At 40.3% G+C, this 21,036-nt stretch overlaps 1 protein-coding gene across 2 annotated transcripts in view; it reads right to left on the bottom strand.

The window, feature by feature from the left end:
• SEC24D (SEC24 homolog D, COPII component) overlaps window positions 1-21,036 on the bottom strand; it is a 143,288-nt gene that overhangs the window by 56,010 nt on the left and 66,242 nt on the right. For both annotated transcript variants that reach the window (XM_051819806.3, XM_051819805.3), the window contains exon 9: window positions 4,384-4,522. In XM_051819806.3, coding sequence (XP_051675766.2) covers window positions 4,384-4,522 — 139 coding nt within the window. The remainder of the gene's footprint in view (window positions 1-4,383; window positions 4,523-21,036) is intronic.

Below are 21,036 nucleotides of genomic sequence, written 5' to 3'. Positions count from 1 at the left end.
TTTATGTTTTAATTAAGAGATGTCTTTAGGCCAGCACCGCGGCTCAATGGGCTAATCCTCCACCTAGCGGCGCCAGCACACCGGGTTCTAGTCCCGGTCGGGGCGCCGGATTCTGTCCCAGTTGCCCCACTTCCAGGCCAGCTCTCTGCTGTGGCCCAGGAAGGCAGTGGAGGATGGCCCAAGTGTTTGGGCCCTGCACCCCATGGGAGACCAGGAGAAGCACCTGGCTCCTGGCTTCGGATCAGCGTGGTGCGCCGGCCACAGCGCGCCAGCCGTGGCGGCCATTGGAGGGTGAACCAACGGCAAAAGGAAAACCTTTCTCTCTGTCTCTCTCACTATCCACTCTGCCTGTCAAAAAAAAAAAAAAAAAAAAAAGATGTCTTTAGCCATGGGGAGTTTACATGTAATTTTAGAAACTTTTATTAATTTTGACAGAGATGGGGGGGAGGGGAGAATGGGAAGGGGGAGGGGGAGAGGGGAAGAGAGAGAGAGAATTCTCACATTCACTGGTTTACTACCCAAATGCCCTCAACAGCCAGGGCTGGGCTCATGCTGGAGCCAGGAGCTGGTAATTTAGCCCAAGTTTCCTGGTAGGGATCCAGCTACTTGAATCAGGGTCTGCATTGGCAGGAACTGGCATTGGGAGCTGGAACTAGGAATCAAACCCAAGCACTCTGAAATGGGATGTTGGTCACCTGAACCACTAGGACAAATGCCCATCCCTGCATGGTAATCTTTTAATGTTTGGGTTTAAGTGTGGAGAGGATTGCTGTATTAGGGAAAGACTACACCACTAAGATCTTAGCTGAGGAACTCTAATTTGATTCAAATGTCTAAGAAGGTTAGTTCTGGCAAAGACCTGGAAGTCATCCAAAAGCCCAGGAACACTTATGAGTCACATACTGAACACTTGGACAAATATGGCCTGGTATCTCTGTGAAAATGAACTCCTGTTGCCTTGAGATTAATGGGGCTGGCTATGAAACCACTGCCAATACAAGTATTTAGAAAAACTAGCAATGTCACGGCTTCAAGTATTTGTAAAGAACATTTCTATTTGTAGAAAACACTGAAGAAATTAGTTTTGTTTTTAAATCAACAACTCAGTATTCACTATTCTTAACTGTAAAACTGGCATGAGGATTACAATAGGACTATTTTCTTAGGTGAGACTTTCCTTTCCTAATCACTGAGGCTTGATTTTCTATGTTCTTACTATATATCGGCCATTTCTTTTGAAGAAAGCTTTATGATTTTGTATGTACATATGGATCTCTGAATCTGAAACAATCAGTGTCTTGAAAAGATCAAAGAAATGGAAACTGACAGTCTCGGCTCAATTAAGCAAACAATGAAAGCCTTAAACTGCTCTTCTGTTCGAGTTAGCTGAGATGGAGGATGATTGCCTAGCTGTCTTAAGGTGCAGCAGTTTCTACAGAGTATGACCTATAATTCATCCACATTCACACAACAACATGTACTACGTGAATTTTTCCCTTTAAAATTAATTTATATTCATTAGCATTTAAAATTATCTGCCATCTTTATAAGCCCAAATTTCAAGATTAGGCACTGCCATATAACTCCTATCTTCCTGTGTGCCTACTTTTTTCTTTTCTTTTCTTTTTTTTTTAAGATTTTATTTATTCATTGAGAGGTAGAGTTACAGACAGGGAAGGGAGAGACAGAAAGGTCTTCCATCCTCTGGTTCATTCCCAAAAAGGCCACAATGGCTGGAGCTGGGCCTATCCAAAGCCAGGAGCCAGGCGCTTCCTCCGGGTCTCCCACACTGAGGGGCCCAAGTATTTGGGTCATTCTCCACTGCTTTCCCAGGCCACAAGCAGAGAGCTGGATCAGAAGAGGAACTGGTGGGACACGAACCAGTCTCCATATGGGATGACAGCGCTGCAGGTGGAGGCTTAGTCTACTTTGCCATAGCACCGGCCCCACTACGTGCCTTCTAACATGGTAAGCTTCCTACTGGTTAATCTCTGGACACTCTGCAGGGAAATGAGTAAATCACATGACAAAGCCTGCTGGGTTCTTCTTAACTCCAATAAAACTCTGTCTTCATTAAACCTAAAGGAAGAATACGTAAATCTAAGGGAATTTGGCAGCCTTAGTATGAGACAAATATTTGAGCCTAGGATAAATAAGAACTAGAAAATGAGCAAGGCAGCCTCCTAGGAGTGGATAACCAGAGGAATGGGATCTGTTGTGTAGGGTACAAGAGTTCTGAGTGGTTTTTCTTTACTAGGAAGTGGCAGGGCCTATTAATGCCCTGAGCTGACACTTCAGTTGTGAGGCCAGGGAAATGGAGCCAATTGAAGATCCTTCAATTTTACATGCTGGATAAACTCCTGATCACTTTCCTAAAAAAGCTGAGGGCTTGGGTGAAAACACTGAGGAGATGGTAGATTTGTTGAAGCACAAAGGGGTTTCCGAAATCTACATCCCAACACTCACTGAGTGATAGCCAAGAATATGGCTGCAGATTTCAACAAGAACAAGAGATGCATAAGATCTTTCTCAGAAAGTCAACTAAGGGTACAGAACTAAGAGAATCTGCTGTTATGAGGATGTACAATTTGCTCTGAGTAAACATTGCAGTTGGCAAAGGAAAGAGACATTCCAAGAGGGCTACAGTCTTTGGGATGAGGCTGCACACTGGTGATTCAACAACACAGCAAGGCAATTTTAAGATCTAGCCATAGGACTTCATGAGGAAGACTCACGATGCCAGGCTCTGGCATTTGAAGCTGGCTAAAGTTATGTACCATGTGTGATGAGGGGGCAAGCAAACAAGGAGACAAACGGTGCTTTTCCAACAGAGAAAGTTCACAGAGCCAGGATGCTATGAATACAGTGACACAGGCAGAAAGTCGGGCCCAAGCTCAGATGCCACTGGTAATAGCCAGCATCCTTGGGAGATAAGGCTTACAGACAGAAAAGAGTGCTATGGACTCCTCAGATCTAATTACCCAAAGGGAAGCTAGTCTACAATGATAAGGACCCAGGGAAAGCTCTTAGGATACTTACTCTAATAACCCACCTGGTTCAAAATAACCAAAATCTACAAATGTAAATGAATGTGGAAATGTTCTCAGTCTCAGCATGTCTTATTTAACATCAAAGAATTAAAAATATACAGATATAAGTGTCATAAATGTGAGAACACTTTGAGCCAGTTTATAGTATTTTTCAGTATCAATGAATTCTTCCTGGAATGAAAGCTTAAAATATAATGAATATGGGAAAGCTCTTTATGATAATGGCCCTTCTTTCTTAAATAATTCAATATTTATATCAGAGAGGGAAAATCTATATAAGTGTTAAATATCTTAGCTATCCTGAACTTTTCCTAAATATCAATGAACTCATATTTAAGAATGACCCTGGCCGGCGCCACGGCTCACTAGGCTAATCCTCCATCTGTGGCACCAGAACCCTGGGTTCTAGTCCCGGTTGGGGCACCAGATTCTGTGTCGGTTGCCCCTCTTCCAGTCCAGCTCTTTGCTGTGGCCCGGGCAGGCAGTGGAGGATGGCCCAAGTGCTTAGGCCCTGCACCCGCATGGGAGACCAGGAGGAACACCTGGCTCCTGGCTTCGGATCGGTGCAGCGCGCCGGCTGTAGCGGCCATTGCGGGGGTGAACCAAGGGAAAAGGAAGTCCTTTCTCTCTGTCTCTCTCTCTCTCTCTCGCTGTCTAACTCTGCCTGTTAAAAAATAATAATAATAACGACCCTAAGGAAGGATGACAGAGGAAAAGCTTTTCAGGTTTCTTTTTTTAAAAAGATTTGCTTATTTATTTGAAAGGCATAATTACAGAGACAGAGGTACACACACACAGAGAGAGAGACAGAGAGAGAGAGATTGAGATTGAGCCAGGATGAAGCCAGGAGCCAGGAGCTTCATCCAGGTCTCCCACATGGGTAGCAGGGGACCAAGTACTTGAGCCATCTTCTGTTGCCTTTCCAGACACATTAGCAGGAAGCTGCATTAGGAGTGGAACAGCCAAGCCCTGAATCAGTACCCATAAGGGATGGTGGCATCATGAGTGACATCTTAAGCCACTGTGCCACAAAGCCAGCCTTATCTTTCAGATTTATCAACTCTAAACACAAACGGTAAAAATCTCTTTCCTCCTCCAACTGAAGGCTTTTTGGAAAGAAATTGGGAAATAAATTATTGTTGCCTTCTTTTTAGTTTCCACAGGGGGCTCAAATAGTTAAAAGTTCTAGTTGGTTTCCTTCTAGGGAAATTATAAACATGAAGGTATTGCTGTATCTGAAAAAAATATTGTTTTTTGTCAGCTAAGAAGTATGGTATGATATACTTTATCTAATAAAGAGTTCTCACAACAAACATCTGATGGCACCACTTACCATCATTCACACAGTTGCAAAATCCACACTGGTATCTCCTTCCTCCTTCAATGAACTGCATAAACGGGCACATGTAGGCCTTGCACCTGTTGCATCTCACTGGCCCAGTCTCTCCGTGATTCACCAAGTAGAGGGGAGTCTAGGAAAAGCAAATGAAATTAAATGAATATGTGGGTATAGAATATCTAGGTGTTAAATTTGAAAAGTATTCTAATGGGACTCATTAAGGAATTCTTAACTTTGGCATTCACCAGGAGAGTAAAAAATGCCTCTATTGGTAGCATGTGAATTCAGAGTAAAAAGATACTGTCCAAAATACTCAAGCAAAAACTAACAAATTTATATCTCATTTATAAACATATAGGAACATATGCATATCTGTATCTATTTGTATACCTCTAACTACATGTGTGTGAAAATATAATGATAGTAATAACACTTAATTATGCCTACATGAAAAACACCCTGGACACTTTGCGTTATGTACTTTGCTAAGCATGTTCCTAGATTATCAATAAAGAAATGAATTGGGTCTGATCTTAAAAGCTCTAATTTTGCACAGCAGTATTCTATTCAGATAGTTCCCTTGAAATACACAAAATATTTCATCAAAAATACAACTATCTGAAAAAATATACAATAATGTTCACTTATTTAGGCAAGGAGGCTGATTCTGCCTTTTCTGATACTTTATCAGAGAAAAACTGTTTCAGAGTACTCAGAACATGGCTGAGTATGCTTTGCCAGAACTGTAAAAATAAATAATTCAATTGCTTCTTCCTCATAAACATAAATAAAAACCACGGTGTATCTTTCACAACTTGAAAACGAAATAATTCAGCACTGAAAGCTGACTTGATTTTCAACTCCTCCAACTTTTGGCATAAAACCACAAAGATCCTTGTTTTTATAAATCTCCTTAAAGGTAATATTTTAAGAAAAGTTTAAGAATTGCAGGGTTTGGCATGTCAATTAAATTTTTCTTTAAAAAGAAAGATGCACATAAAGCAAACTGCTTTAGAACAGAGACCTGAAGAGCAGAGAATGTGGGGTGGCATGGAGTCATCAGTAGTTTTCTGCTCCCCCCTTAGAAAACTGAGACTGGGGGCTGGTAGCGTTGTGGCACACTGGGTAAACCACCACCTGTGACACTGGCATTTCAGCTGTTCCAGTTCTGATCCAGTTTGCTGCTGATGAACCTGGGAAAGCGGCAGAAGATGGCCCAAGTCCTCAGGGCCCTGCAACCATGTGGGAGACCTGGAATAAGCACCTGGCTCTGGTCTGGTCCAGCTCTTGGCCACTGCAGCTATTTGAGTAGTGAACCAGCAGATAGAAGATCTCTCTCTCTCCCTCTCTTTCTCTATATTGCCTTTCAATACATAAAGTAAATCGAAGAGGAGAGGAGAGGAGAGGAGAGGGGAGGGGAGGGGAGGGGAGGGGAGGGGAGAGGAGAGGAGAGGAGAGGAGAGGAGAGGAGAGGAGAGGAGAGGAGAGGAGAGGAGAGGAGAGGAGAGGAGAGGAGAGGAGAGGAGAGGAGAGGAGAGGAGAGGAGAGGAGAGGAGAGGAGAAAAATGAGACCTGCTGTTTGTCCTTGCTCAGAAGTTCAGTGTGAAAACCAAATGCCTGCTGAGGTTTCAGAAAGCTGTGTGAAATCTCAGACAGAAAAATACAGATTGAGCACTGTGGACTGGATTTTCTTGTTTATGGTCTTTTCTGATCCACAGCACAAGCATAGCTTTGGTGTCCCATGGTTTGTGATAAACATTAAATGACGAATGTGTGTAATGTAGGACATTCTGCCAGGTACAAAATGGCTGGACAAAGGTAACTGCTGTGATCATTTCTAGGCAACTGCTGTTATCATTTCTATCTAGAACGATCTGTCCTCTCAAAACCACTCAGCACAGGAGAGACTATCTTTAATAGGAGAAATGTGAACACAGGCTTGAGTTCCTGAAAGCTAACCAACTTGTCAGTTACTGTAAAATGCTATTGTAAAAATGATCTCAAAGACAGAAAAGCTACTTTTCAGAAGATTCTGATAGGCAGAGTAGACTTCTAAACATGCAAAGAATTTAAATGTATATTCACAAAAAATCATACATTGACTCATATAATGCTCTTTCCCCTAAACTTTTTGTTGCAAAGGCATGGAGTGACAAATGTTGATTCTGTTTAGTAGTTAACAAGAAATAATCTGAGGGGACAAGAAGGAAAAAAAAAGACACAGGTACACATGAGAGATCCTTAGGACACTGAATGGAAGATTGGGAGAGTAAGTTAAAGACAGCAAAAATGTCCTGAGCAGGCAGCTTCTTCTACATGGAAAGTCCAATGATCATTCATGGATCCAGACACTGTTCTGCTCTACAGCCTGGGCTTTTGAGTTCAAGAGATCTCTCTGAAATTAACATAGGAAGAAAATCTGCACTTTGAATTCACTCCAGCTAAGTTTACTTCTCTCATGCCTTTCAAAGAGTTCAAGGGCTATCAGCAACTTCCTGACAGAACAAAATGTGATCCAATTATTTGCTAGACAAGCCAGATGTAATGGGAAGAAATTTGACCTTATTTTTACTGGTATGATTTGCTCAAAGGCAAGCCCAGCCCAAAATTACTGTGAAATTGTCAGCAACTAACACCTAAGCATTCCAGTCCTGGCAGATTCAAACTTGCAGATCTGAAACTGAATGTCTAGCAATAAATGGATTCAAGTCATGACTGTATCTGGGCTATTAAATACACTTACATTTTTTCTATTTCCACTTTTTTGGAAACCAGATGATGGATAGGTAAGTAAGGTCTTCAGGCAATTGAGGTGACAGTAAAGAATGTTAAAAGCTTTTTAACTGTTTACATTTTATTTTCAGGCAACAGGGCAAGAGTTTCTCAATTACACTGCCTTGTTTCAGCTCTCTCAGGCCATGCTGAAATGCATCAGAGATTTCTCTTTGCTCCCTCCAGATGTCTGCTTATCTGCTCTACAGTAGTGTGCATGAGCTCATAAATAGCTAATCTCAGGTTTTTTTCTGAGTTTAATCTTAGTGTATACAGCCTTTGAAAAAAAAATATCAACTTGCCAAAAAAAACTGCTAAGTTTTTCTTTTCCCCTCAGCAAGGGCAGTATGTCATATTTACTTCAGAAATATTTTCATATTTTTAAATATTTATTTATATCTTTCACCACTAGTATACCCCTCCCTGTTCTTTCTTTTTCTTTCTTCTCCTAAATGAAAAAATGAAATATGGAGAGACTGACTCTAAAAAATCCTCATGTGGCAATCCTTGGTTCTGGCCCTGGGTGGCTTGAGTTTATACAACATGAAAGTGAGGGGAAAGCTGAGGAAAGAGAGGACAGAGCCTAATTTTAATCTTTTCCTTGAATATCTGATTAATGGGGGAATGTCAAATAGTAAATTGGTCTACTTCTTTTTTAAAAGATTTATTTATTTATTTATTTGAAAGTCAGAGTTACACAGAGAGAGGAGTGGCAGAGAGAGAGAGAGGTCCTCCATCCGATGGTTCACTCCCCAATTGGCTGCAACGGCCGGAGCTACAGATCCAAAGCCAGGAGTCAGGAGCTTCCTCCAGGTCTCACACACCGATGTAGGGGCCCAAGGACTTGGGCCATCCTCCACTGCTTTCCCAGGCCACAGCAGAGAGCCAGATCAGAAGAGGAGCAGCCAGGACACGAACCAGCGCCCATATGGGATGCTGGCACTTCAGGCCAGGGCCTTAACCCGCTGCGCCACAGCGCTGGCCTATGGTCTACTTTTAATTTAAATACTTAAACTGAATCAAATGTGCTGTCTTTTTGTGTATATATAATGCCATGGGATCAATTCTGGACCACAAGCAAGAATATAATTCACAAAGAAATGAGATTCAGTGTTAAAAATGCTATCAATAATATAAAAACAAAACACCTTTTGGTTATTTTTCCACATTAAAGAAGTAGACATGACAAAGTATCAATCAATGTTTCTACTAACATAATTCTTAAAAGTGTTCTTATTTTAATATATTTCAGATTTCAAGTATTTCTACCATTCTCACCAGTAACTTTAACAGGTGTACAGTAGGACATGAGCATACTGCTTCCCTTTGGAGGCTTATAATGTAGTGGAATAGAAAGACAGTAAATAAACAAGCACACACACATGCAGCTAAGAGAACAGGGTAAGGGTAGGAAGAATACTTGTGACAAGATCATTTGCTAAAGCTCTTTTTAGCTCAGACAAGTGATATTAAAACTTTTCACAAATTGTATTTCCTAAACAAAAGCAGATGCTCAAACAAAATGAAGCACAATGTAGAAAAATCCATCATAACAAATTTTTTATAAAGTTTGCAGGTTATGTATTTTTTGTTTTGGCATCCATATTGTGGAGAAAAATCTGAATATATGAGTCTGGCTATAGATTTATTCTTTTAGGAAAGTGTTGAATTACAGAAAGCGACTAAATACCATTTCTGGAAAGTAAAAAAAAAATGATGGTGTTTTATAGCATAGTTCCAGTAGGTGGCACTATGCAACTAAAAATTAAAACAACGCTGTGTAATTTAAATCAGCTGGTAATACAACATCTGAGGTAATAATATTATATTCATTTTAAATGTAACGACACTTTTTTAAAGTATAATTTTGGCAGGCAGTATAATAACACTTAACCAAACTTACAGCATCACAAAATTAAGAAATCTAAGCTTTTCTTTAAAAAGTACTTTATAAGGGCTTAAAAATATTTGTGGGTGAAACAAAATGAAGTTAAACATGCTGCTCAGGCTATTTTATATCTAAATTATACAGAAATTACAGTTATTTGATTACAATTAATGTATCAAGTGTACTAACATAATAGCCAAGAAAAACTTATTTTTATTTTTTAAGTCTCTAATCCTCTGCGGACTTTTCCTTGACTATAATGTAGGAAAACAGAAGTACTGTTGGGATAGGCAGTCCCAAGGACAACAAGCAGACCACAGACCTCCTGGGCAGCGAAGGGCACCAGGAAGTTTCTGCTCCCACTGCCAGCACCCCTCCTGCTCTCCACAATGGCAATTGGTACAAAAATAACAAAGCAAAAGGGAGGGAAGCTCGCTGTGTTGAGGTACTCAGCAGTCACCATGACGGAGACATGATTTTCTCAAGCAAAAATCCACCTTCCTGGTAGAACATCAAATAACAGTCAGCAATGATGATGATGAAGAGAGATGGAAGAGTCAAATCCCACATCTCAGGAACACCCTAAATTAGTTGTGGTTCATTTGCCTTTCTCTATCCAGGATATTGTGAGTGAAACTGCCCATTACCTATCTTTTCTTCTCACATTTGCCCACTGGCCACTTATTTTGGAAGTTCACATAAGTTCTAACACATACACACACACACGAATACACACACACACACACACACACACATACACACACTATCTTTAATTGCCTGCTTCTCCATTTTTAAAGCTTATTTCCTAATTTATATATATATATATCTCTCCCCAATTTTCAATGTACACTTCTCTTCTGCTTTATTTTCTCCTTCAATAGAGGTCTCCGGGAAAGTAATCAGTGTCCTGGAACTTTGCCATTGTCCCCAGTGATTTGTGCTCCTAACGCCAGAAGGAAATCTTCCGGCCTCGCAATTACTAGCTACAAGAGAGAAAGTTTTGCCTATATTGGGACCTAGGGTAGATGAGAGGATTCAAAGTGAGAAGGCCTGCCAAACGGTGACACATCCTCCCCCTGGAAGGACCACATCCAGCCTGAGACTACACTCCCCAGGAACTCCCTGTAAATCTCTCTCGCTGGCAGCAATGGTTTTTCGTACTCAGTAGGATTTTGGCACACAGCTACTTGGGATTTGGAGTGCTGCTTATTTTTTGGAACCACCTCAAGGGGAGATCAGGCGGTAATTTGGATTAATAGTAGGTTATAAGTAGAAGCATGGAAGGGGTATGTGAAAAGATAATCCAGAACCTGTGATGTACAACTACCCACTAAAAATGTTAAACATTCAGACTATCAGGCATGCTGGAAGACCAGTGGAGTCGGATTCCCAGGGGATTACACCCAGAAGCTAAAGGCAAGAGCGTTGATATCAACTGCACGTATTAAAAGGCATTTCCATAGGAAAGAGAAAATGAGAAGCAGCTTGCATGGGTCTTCTATATTTAGTGTTAGCATTTATGACACTCAGCCAATAAGCACAGAAAATGCAAAGCTCGATACCTTACTTGCTATATATGTACTTTCTAGAGGGCAATATTGTTTTGTTTGACTTTTTAAAGTAACAAGTGGAAGTGGGTATTTGGCAGAGTGGTTAAGATGCTACTTGAGATTCCCATATCCCACACAGGAGTGTCTGAGCTGAAGTCCTGGTTCTGCTTCTGATTCCAGCTTTCTGCTAATGTGCACCCTGGGAGGCAGCAGATAATGGCTCAAGTAGTTGGGTCCCTGCCACCTATGCAGAAGACTGGGGTTGAGTTCCAGGTCCCTGCCTTTGGCCTGACTCAGCCTTAACTGTTGTGGACATTTGAGGAGGGAATAAGCAAAGAGATCCGTTTCTCTGGCTCTGCCTTTCAAATAAGATAATAAAATCAATAAAACAACAAACGTGAAATGGAAGAACAGTATTTTCTGAGTGCTTTTCAAAGATCATGTTCAGTATCTTCTAAAAAGAAACAGAGCTTATTAATAAGATACTAAATGTATTGTATTAATTTTAGACATACATTTATATTTTTCAAAAATGTTTTTTGGGGGCTGCATTGTAGTGCAGCAGGTTAAGCCACCGCCTGCAAGCCAGCATCCTATACATGCACTAGTTCAAGTCCCAGTTGCTCCACTTCCAATCCAGCTCCCAGATGCAAGGCTGGAGGCAGCGGAAGATGGCCCAAGAATGTGGGCCTGAAACCCACATATGAGACCTGGATGAAGCCATGAGCCTCATGGCTTTGGCCTGGCCCAGCCCCAACCATTGTGGCCATTTGGGGAGTGAACCAGCAGATGGAAGATCTCTGTCTCTCCCTTTGTAACTCTGCCTTTCAAATAACATAAATAAATCTTTTATAAAGTGTTTTTAATTGGCTATTCTGAGTCTAAACTGTGTTTTATATTTCTAGAAAATTATCCTCTTGCTAGTCAAGTAGAGGCAATTAAGAGATTTTCAACAATGCTGCTAGACAATCTATGTACAGATATTAATTATTCCATTATAATTATACCTAGATTTATATTAGACTTGAACATCTCTTTAATTGGGAAGTTAGTTTTTTGGTTTTTGTATACTCATCACTGAAAATTCTGAAAATTTTTACTGATTCAGAATTCACATATGTAAGATTCTAAGTATGAGCTATTTAGTGATTTGTACTTGAAGACACTTTAAGTTACAAACTCTCAACCTGATGTTAAGGAGCCTGGTAGTGGGGACTCCCATCCACATTGTTCACAAGAAATAGAAAGTCAGTGTGAGAAGTGACCTGTACGATGAACTGAAGAGCTGTCACTTGAATTCTCATTCATTTATTCAAACTACTTACTTTCTTTTTGTTATCCATACAAGAAATTGCTTGCAGGGGCATGTTATAGCCCAGCAGGTTAAGCTGTCACATGAGACATTTACATCCCATATCAGAAACCAGTAGCTCCTCTGTTTCCCACCCAGCTTCAAGCTAATGCTCTTGAGGATGATGATGGTCCAAGTACTTCAGTCTTGACCACCCATGTAGGAGACCAGGAAACCTAGATGGAATTCCTAGCTTCCGGCTTCACTCTTTTTTTTTTTTTTTTTTTAAGAAAGCTACTTGCAAGATCACTTCTGTAGAAAAGCATGTAGTTTTACAGAAGGGTACAATTTCTTCATGATCTGCAACTGAATCAAGCCCTCAGTGTTCCCTGGTAGTCATTCTAAGTGTTTCCTGTCATCGCTCACTCTTATTCACTTTATAACTTTGTAACTCTATTGGACCCTCCACATAAGCTAGGCTCCACTTCCTTTAGCAGATGCTTTGTACTCTTCTTCACAAAGAAAATAGAAAGCCTTAGAAAAGTAACTCCTTGGATACTCCCCCCTCTAATTTCCCAGCATTAACCCAATATTTCCCTTCTTCCGCCTCCTGTTACAATATGCAGGTTATCCCACCCTTCTCCCCAATTTCTCAAAGTCCTTAAGTAATGCAGGACTGTATCTATGACTGGTTGCTGGAGACCCTTTTGTCCTTAAGAGAGATTCTTACCCTGTTGTCTAATTACAGGCCACTTACAGAAGTCATAGGTATTTGCCACAGGTTCCCACATTACTTTGTGCCTGATAACACTCATCACCTTACTTAACTTTTTGGAACTACTGCTAAATTCCCAAATCCATGATTCCCAGATCCAGGTATTGTGTGGTAGCCAGTTGTATTATTGTGTGAGTTATTAGCCAGAAGTTTTTTAATAAACAAACAAAATGTTATTGAGGTACCCAAAAAAATATTGTCATAAGTTCAGGGAAATGTCCAATAGGTGCTAAAGCAAAAGGCAAAAATAGAAGAGATTATGGGTAGGGAGGGGGTCCAGAAAGGCTTCATTCAAGGACAAGACGGGCAGTTATGATGTGCGTGGAGTTGGGGGAGCGGGTGGATTTTATTAAGTGAGGACAGCATAAGAGGAAGAGAAGCCCAAACAATGTTGGTGGTTAGTAGGCAAGTAACCTAAAGTAACCTAGGGGGCCAGCACTGTGGCGCAGCGGCCTGAGGCACTGGCATCCCATATGTGCGCCAATTCGAAACCCTGCTGCTCCACTTCTGATCTAGCTCTCTGCTGTGACCTGGGAAAGCAGTGGAGGACGGCTCAAGTCCTTGTGCCCCTGCACCCACGTGGGAGACCCGGAAGAGGCTCTTGGCTCCTAGCTTTGGAACAGTGTAGCTCTGGCCATTGCAGTCAATTGGGGAGTGAACCATCGAATGGAAGACCTCTCTCTCTCTCTCTGCCTCTCTTGTCTCTGTGTAACTCTGACTTCCAAATAAATAAATATATTTTTAAAAGAAAGTATTAAATGTAAAATAAAATAAAGTAACCTAGGTCAGCTGAGAAGGGAGAGAAACAGGAAGGTTGGAGTCATTTTGTAGAAAGCCTTCAGGCAGGGTAGTATCCTGACCTAGGGTAGGTTTAAGACAGACTCAAATAAATATACACACACATGCACACCCCACACTCCTACTGCAAATCTGTTGTCACTACATAGCAATTCTGATAGAAGATAGGTAAGAGATTTCACAATTCACTAAACAACATCCTTGGGAAAATTTTGGAAATTTATAAGCAAATTTTGGAATCTATTTATAAATTAGAAAATTTTATACTATGTTTTATAATTACAAGAGATTTTAGAATTTCTGTTTCATCATTTCCTGTATTCTACTTGATTCACAAAACTCAAGTGTATTTCCTAAATAAATTCAAAAGATGCTTTAATAATTGTGAGCTACTTTTTTTTTTTTCCTGTGAATCTTCACACCTTAACAGCAGTATGGAACCTTCAGGTTTACACTGATGTCCAGGGTATAAGCAATAAATTCTCAATAAGGCTTTGTTCAGTGGCTAACAAGAAAGGAAAAGGAGGAGGGAGGGAAAAGTTGAAGGACTGAAGGAAAATATAGAAATCATCTTTAGACTTGAGGCTATCAGCCAGTTCTCTGATCACAGAATGCCTGGGTGCGATAAACCCTAATGTGCTAAGTTTATTTCCAAATATGCACAAATGACTATGCTACTTGAGACCCCTCTTGAAAGTGTCTTAATGCAAACACAACTGTGACCATTCTGCCCAGTCCTCTAGTGCCAGGAGGGTTTTCTGGTGGGACGGCCACATCGGACTATATGCTGAAGTCTACGAGAGGGTTACTGCCCGTTGAGCAGGCACCCCCAGCTTCAAAGGGAAAATAAATACCAGTACAGTTAAAAGCACACTTGAATATCAGTTTTTTTGAATGGCAACCCTGGCTCATGACTGCAGTATAAATGACAGGTAACAATGCTTCAGCAGTAAGTGGTCTTTTAGGATTGGGTTCTGCTGACCATCTTTCAAAAACATTTGCAAAGATCAGCACTATTTTTCTTGCTGGAACAGATGTTGGAAATTTTGGAGTAACACACTCCCACAAGGAGCTGTGATATTCAGGCATTTTATAGTTGAGGGACATTTCTCTACAATTCTCATAACCCTTGACCTATGATAATTTTACTCTTATCCCTAAAGGAGAATTATATTTTGTTTATAATTACAGGCCACTTTCAGAAGACATATTTAGTTGCTACAATAACACACACTGTTCTGCAGATAATAAAAATATAATTTAGTATTAGGACTCAAACTCTGACTCAAATCTGTTCCTTCCATAACAGAATAATTGGTAGCTTTCTGTTCCTCAAAGAAAAGCTATGAAACAATCTAAAGTGGATAAGATTAAAAATAATAAGCTGAGAGGCAAACTCCCTTTTCTCTCTGAAAGAATTACAAGCCAGCCCAAGTATTCCTTCTATTTCTCTTACTTCTTTATATGGCTTTGAAACATCTTCCAAAGACTGTTCATGTATGCAAGGCTCTCTATCTAAACAACACCTTCTCAAGCAGACCTACCCTGAACACCTGATTTAATCAGATATACACTGTACTTCCTCCAAAGCAGTTCATCCACCATCATCCTGCTCTACTGTTTCATTCTTCCTCCACAACATTAGGGAATCTTAGCATATATACCACCTTGTTTCTGTCCAGTGAGAAGGTAAGCTCCACCATGGCAGGGATCTTTGCTTTGTTCGCTGACATATTTCAAGTGGCAACCACAATAACTAACACATACTGGGGGAATAATAAATATTCTCTGAATTGAATGAATGGCTTATTTGTAAATCCTTTTTGAAACATGTAGAATAAATATATTAATAATCCTTTAAAACAGACATGTTATAAACTACCAAGTCAAATAACAATGTCAAAATTATTGTTCAGATTACAGCAAAAAGGTGAGTAATCCACTGCTAAAACCCTAGGTATAAATATACAATCATAAAATACTCTGTAAAGAAATGTACTGGAGTCAAATCAAATTATCATTTCTGTTTTCAGAGTAGATAACTATAGAAGCAGAAACTTTTTTGACAAATTGCTTTCAGAAGGGCCCTAAGATTCATGCAGTCCACTCTGCTATCAATGTCAATATTGGTGACTAATCCTCCCTGGTGCACTGCTTGGGACACTTCCAGTGATGTAGTATTTGGTCTTTTATGAGTTAATCTTTTTTTTTTTTTTTTTTTTTTTTTTTGACAGGCAGAGTTAGACAGAGAGAGAAAGAGACAGAGAGAAAGGTCTTCCTTTTCCGTTGGTTCACCCCCAAAATGGTCGCTGCGGCTGGCGCGCTGTGCTGATCCAAAGCCAGGAGTCAGGTGCTTCCTCCTGGTCTCCCATGCGGGTGCAGGGCTCAAGCACTTGGGCCATCCTCCGCTGCCTTCCCAGGCCACAGCAGAGAGCTGGACTGGAAGAGAAGCAACCAGGACAGAATCCGGCACCCCAGCCAGGACTAGAACCCGGGGTGCCAGCGCTGCAGGCAGAGGATTAGCCAAGTGAGCCGCGGTGCCAGCCCGAGTTAATCTGTCTTGCACAAACAGCCAAAAGTGATTTGTCAGAGTTAAGAACAGGTTTAGAAGAAAACTCTGAAAAAACTTTAATTTAAAAACTATTTGAAAGCCTCACGAGAAATATATATATATTTAGAACATATCAGAAACAAAGTGGAATGAGAATATGACTTCTTAAGATACCAAATAATAATAAACACTGATAAATAAATACAAGCCAACATACATTTTCCTATAAAAAGGAAGCAATACATTTAAATACTTTAAAATTGTATGCTTGAGGGAGCCGGCGCCATGGCTCAATAGGCTAATCCTCCACCAAGCAGCACCGGCACACCAGGTTCTAGTCCTGGTCGGGGCGTTGGATTCTGTCCTGGTTACTCCTCTTCCAGTCCAGCTCTCTGCTGTGGCCCGGGAGTGCAGTGGAGGATGGCCCAAGTGCTTGGGCCTTGCACCCACATGGGAGACCAGGAGGAAGCACCTGGCTCCTGGCTTCAGATCAGCGTGGTGCACCGGCTGCAGCAGCCATTGAGGGGTGAACCAACGGAAAAGAAAGACCTTTCTCTCTGTCTCTCTCTCTCTCTCTCTCTCACTGTCTAACTCTGCCTGTCAAAAAATAAAAATAAATAAGTACATAAAATTTGTATGCTTGAAGTATTTAAATGAAAAGCTTCTCAAAAGCTCTTCAACAGATTTTGGGATGTAGTAAACAAAAATAAATTTAAATCTCATCTCCACATACACTTCAGTTTACGTCCATAGCTCAGTTTAGGATTAAGGAAAAAAATCTTTGTAGTAGAGGAGCTCCAGGATATCTGCATATACTATATTTTATACCATGACTTTTCTGCTGCCTCTGTATTTTACAGAAATATTTTCAAGAAAGTTAGCGATAACCTTGTTTTCCCAAACAATGAATAACAACATTTTAAAGATTTTTAATTCTCTCTCTTTACATATATTGTGCATGCATCCCCACACATAAATACACACACACACACACACACACACACACAAACACACTATATACTTTCACAACATGAGAAGATACTGATAGAAATAAACATTGTTGGAGAAAGGGCGTGCAGAGTAAGAGTGAAACCTGAGCTAAACGTATAAGGAATTTTACCAACCAGGAAATTCCTTAAACAACTGTTATTCAAGTCAGCACAGCTGTTTTTATCTGCTCGTAATACCAAAAGCAAGAATAATTTGCAATGAGTCCCTGAATGGCTATTTTTCATGAGAACATATGTGTAGGAAATAAAATATTTTCACTGATAGAAAAACTGGAAACTCAAGTAAATGGCCGAGCCTGGATAAAGAAATTATTCTGAAATGCAAGCCCTTAGCCCTAGCTTGGCTCCTGGAATCCAATTCCTTCTCATTTACTTTGCAATTCCACAGACAGTATCAGAGATAGCTTTTTCACACAAGGTAGCTGTTCAGTAAATGTTTGAACATAGAGCACCATGGTAAAAAACCTCATCAAGTCATGTGGCATCAAAACTCTATAGTTTCGGGGCCAGTGTTGTGGTGCAGGAGGTTAAGCCACAGCCTGATTACAAGTCTGTGGGCCCCTGCACCCATGTGGGAGGCCTGGAAGAAATTCTCAGCTCCTAACTTTGGTCTGGCCTTGCTCTGGTCATTGCGGCCATTTGGAGAGCGAACCAGCAGAGAGATCTCATTTTCTGTGTCTCTCCTCTCTCTCTGTGACTCTGCCATACGAATAAATAAATAAATTTAAAAAAAAAACAACTCAATAATCCCAGAGAGAAATAATATCTGGCAATAAAAATACAATATTCAAATTTGTTCAGCACAAAAACATTTCAGATGTTATTTTAGGTCCTGAGGATGCAACAGTAAGAAAAGTCAGGCAAGGTCCCTATCCTCGTGGATCCTAGTAGAAGACACTAACCAAATACATAAATATGAAACTGCAAACTGTGATACATGAGGTGAGGGCAGCTACAGGGTGTTGAGGGGAGAGAGAACTCCTCTGAGAAGTGACTTTTGAACAGAAATCTGAAAGATGAATAGGAATAGGCTGAAAAGATAGGAGAGTGGAGAGGGGGGATTATTCCAGCAAATGCCCATTAAATATCCTATGAAAAATCAAAACCACTACAAATACATATGGGTACTTATAATTTGAATAGCAAAAAGAGAAAACAGTGGCATATATCATATAACATTACTTTAAAATGCAAACAAGTAACTCCTTTCCCACTTACAGAGGAACATAAATTGTGGAGTCTATAGCAGTTTCGTTCTCCTTATATCACTCATGCTGCGAGAATCACTGAAAGGGTTTGATAATATTTCTCCTAACCAAATACACTTCAGGTAAATGCAAATTACCTGAAGTTTTCATATTTTCCTTTCCCCCCCTGTACACAATGGACACCCCAAATCAATGATTATCAATTTAAAATATACACGACTTTCCATGTAGAAATATCATAAAGCAAATAATACTAATATGATAAAGATGATAAAACAGTAACTATTAGATCATATATCAGCTTATTTATAAACAGCTAAGTGAACTTAAATGATTTATTATAATATTTTATGAAAGAAATAAGGCTCAAGAAAGTTAAATAGAATTTTCAAGGTCATATTAGAATTAATAGAGCCAATGTATGTACCTAATTTCACCAGACTCCCATATTCCTGCCCTTACCACCATACCAATAACAATGCTACCTACACCAAACAAAGAATCACTCCAAAAATCATCTGTGCTTCAAACTTGGGTGTCATTTTCAGATATCCCAAACAACAAACCCAAAGTAACAGGCTATCTAGAGTTTCCACTTACTATTTTCCTTCCTTCTTAAAAACAGCATTTTATTTATTATTGTTTAAGGCTTTTATTCAATGAGAATTTGATGCTGAGGACACTTTCAAATGCCCTTCTCGTACCTGATCACAAGGGAATAAATCGATGGGTATATATCATAAGACTGTATTATCAAGTGTCTACAAAATCTGACTAAGCTTAGGATCACGAAATGAAACATAAATAGCATATTTTTTAAAAAGATTTATTTACTTATTTGAAAGTGAGAGTTACACAGAGAGAGAAGGAGAGGCAGAGAGAGAGGGAGGTCTTTCATCCTCTGGTTCACTCCCCAGATGGCTGCAATGGCCGGAGCTATGCCAATCTGAAGCCAGGAGACAGGAGCTTCTTCCTGGTCTCCCACATATGGATGCAGGGGCCCAAGGACTTGGGCCATCCTCCACTGCTTTCCCAGGCCCCAGCAGAGAGCTAGATGGAAAGTGGAGCAGCCAGGACTCTAACCGGTGCCCCAATGGGATGCCGGCACTGCTGGCGGTGGCTCTACCTGCCATGCTACAATGCCGGCCCCAATAGCATATTTAACTCTAAAATCCCATCGATTCTAAGAGACTGAAGCTTCCAAATGAACAAAACAAAATGCTAAGACTTTTGTTAATAAGATATTTCGATTATAAATTTTAAAACATGAGGAATTGTAGATTTGAGAACTGATGGAAATGGTATTAAGGAGGCTCTAAAATGTTCCTCTCTAAGGTAGCATCTCACTGACCCCAGAGTCATGATCAGGCTCCTCTTGGCTCACACTTAATGGATACCATTCACTCAATCACCACGGCACTGAAGGTTATAAACTCCACCTTACTGTCCCTGAAAATTAAATCATGGCAGAACCTGGTTTTTTGTTTGTTTAATTTTTGTTTCTCCTGAAGTAATTCCCCACTTAATAAAAAATAAAAGATTTACATAAATAATTCTGTGATAAAGAAAATAAGATTAGTGGGCCAGCATTGTGGCTTAGTAGGTTAAACCTCCATCTAATACTGGCATCCTAATATGGGTGCCATTTCGAGACCTGGCTGCTCCACTTTGATCCTGCTCCCTGCTAATGCACCTGGGTAAGCAGCAGAAGATGGCCCTACAGGGGCCGGCACTGTGACGCAGCAGGTTAAAGCCCTGGCCTGAAATGTCAGCATCCCATATGGGTGGCGGTTCTAGTCCTGGCTGCTCCTCTTCCAATCCAGCTCTCTGCTATGGCCTGGGATAGCAGTAGAAGATGTCCCAAGTCCTTGGGCCCCTGCACCCACATGGGAGATCCGGAAGAAGCTCCTGGCTCCAGATCAGCGCAGCTCTGGCCATTGCAGCCATCTGGGGAGTGAACCAGCAGATGGAAGACCTCTCTCTCTCTCTCTCTCTCTCTCTCTCTCTGTCTCTCCCCTCTCTCTGTAACTGTCTTTCAAATAATAAATAAAATAAATCTTAAAAAAAAAAAAAAGATGGCCTTACACCCACACGGGAGACCCAGATGAAGCTCCAAGCTCCTGGTTTCAGCCTGGCCCAATCCTGGCTGTTGTAGCCATTTAGGGAAGTCAACCAGTGGATAGAAGATTCTTTCCCTGTCTCTCCTCTCTCTACTCTGCCTTTCAAATAAATTTACAAAAAGAAAAGAAAAAAAGATTACTGCATTTAGCTCCTAAATAAATTCCTTTGAAAGTCTACTACAGTGCTGTAACGCACCAAAAAGGATCCATTCCTAACGGGAGACCTTCTGTTTCTTAGGTACCAAACTTTGATAGTACTTCTTCATAGCACTGGATAAACAGTGGCCAAAAGCTTTAAGGCATTAGAGTCAGTTTCTTAAATAACTGTACAATAAAGGTACTTTAAATGTTATATCCATCATTTTATTTCTATTTGAGTATATCATTTTATTTTTCCAAGCTTTTTTTTTGCTAACACTTTGACAATACTGCATGAAAGCTTAGACAAGATTATAATGTGCATCTTAAAAAATTAACTCAGCCTTTTGAAGCTTTCACTTAAAAACAAATCAAGTTGTCTAATTTCAGTTCTTCACAGTCATGATGTCATACAGTTATTAGTATAGTTATGTGTAACCATACTATAAGTAGAAATAGCAAACTATATATAGAAATAACTGTATATAAAATACACAGTTTCACAATCATGTATTCTATTAAATTTAGAAACATACTACTAAATAT

This window comes from Oryctolagus cuniculus, chromosome 8 (assembly GCF_051225735.1).
Source record: "Oryctolagus cuniculus isolate XC-2025 breed Fujian yellow rabbit chromosome 8, ASM5122573v1, whole genome shotgun sequence".
Lineage (NCBI taxonomy): Eukaryota > Metazoa > Chordata > Mammalia > Lagomorpha > Leporidae > Oryctolagus > Oryctolagus cuniculus.
This window is presented reverse-complemented; position numbering and strand designations above follow the sequence as displayed.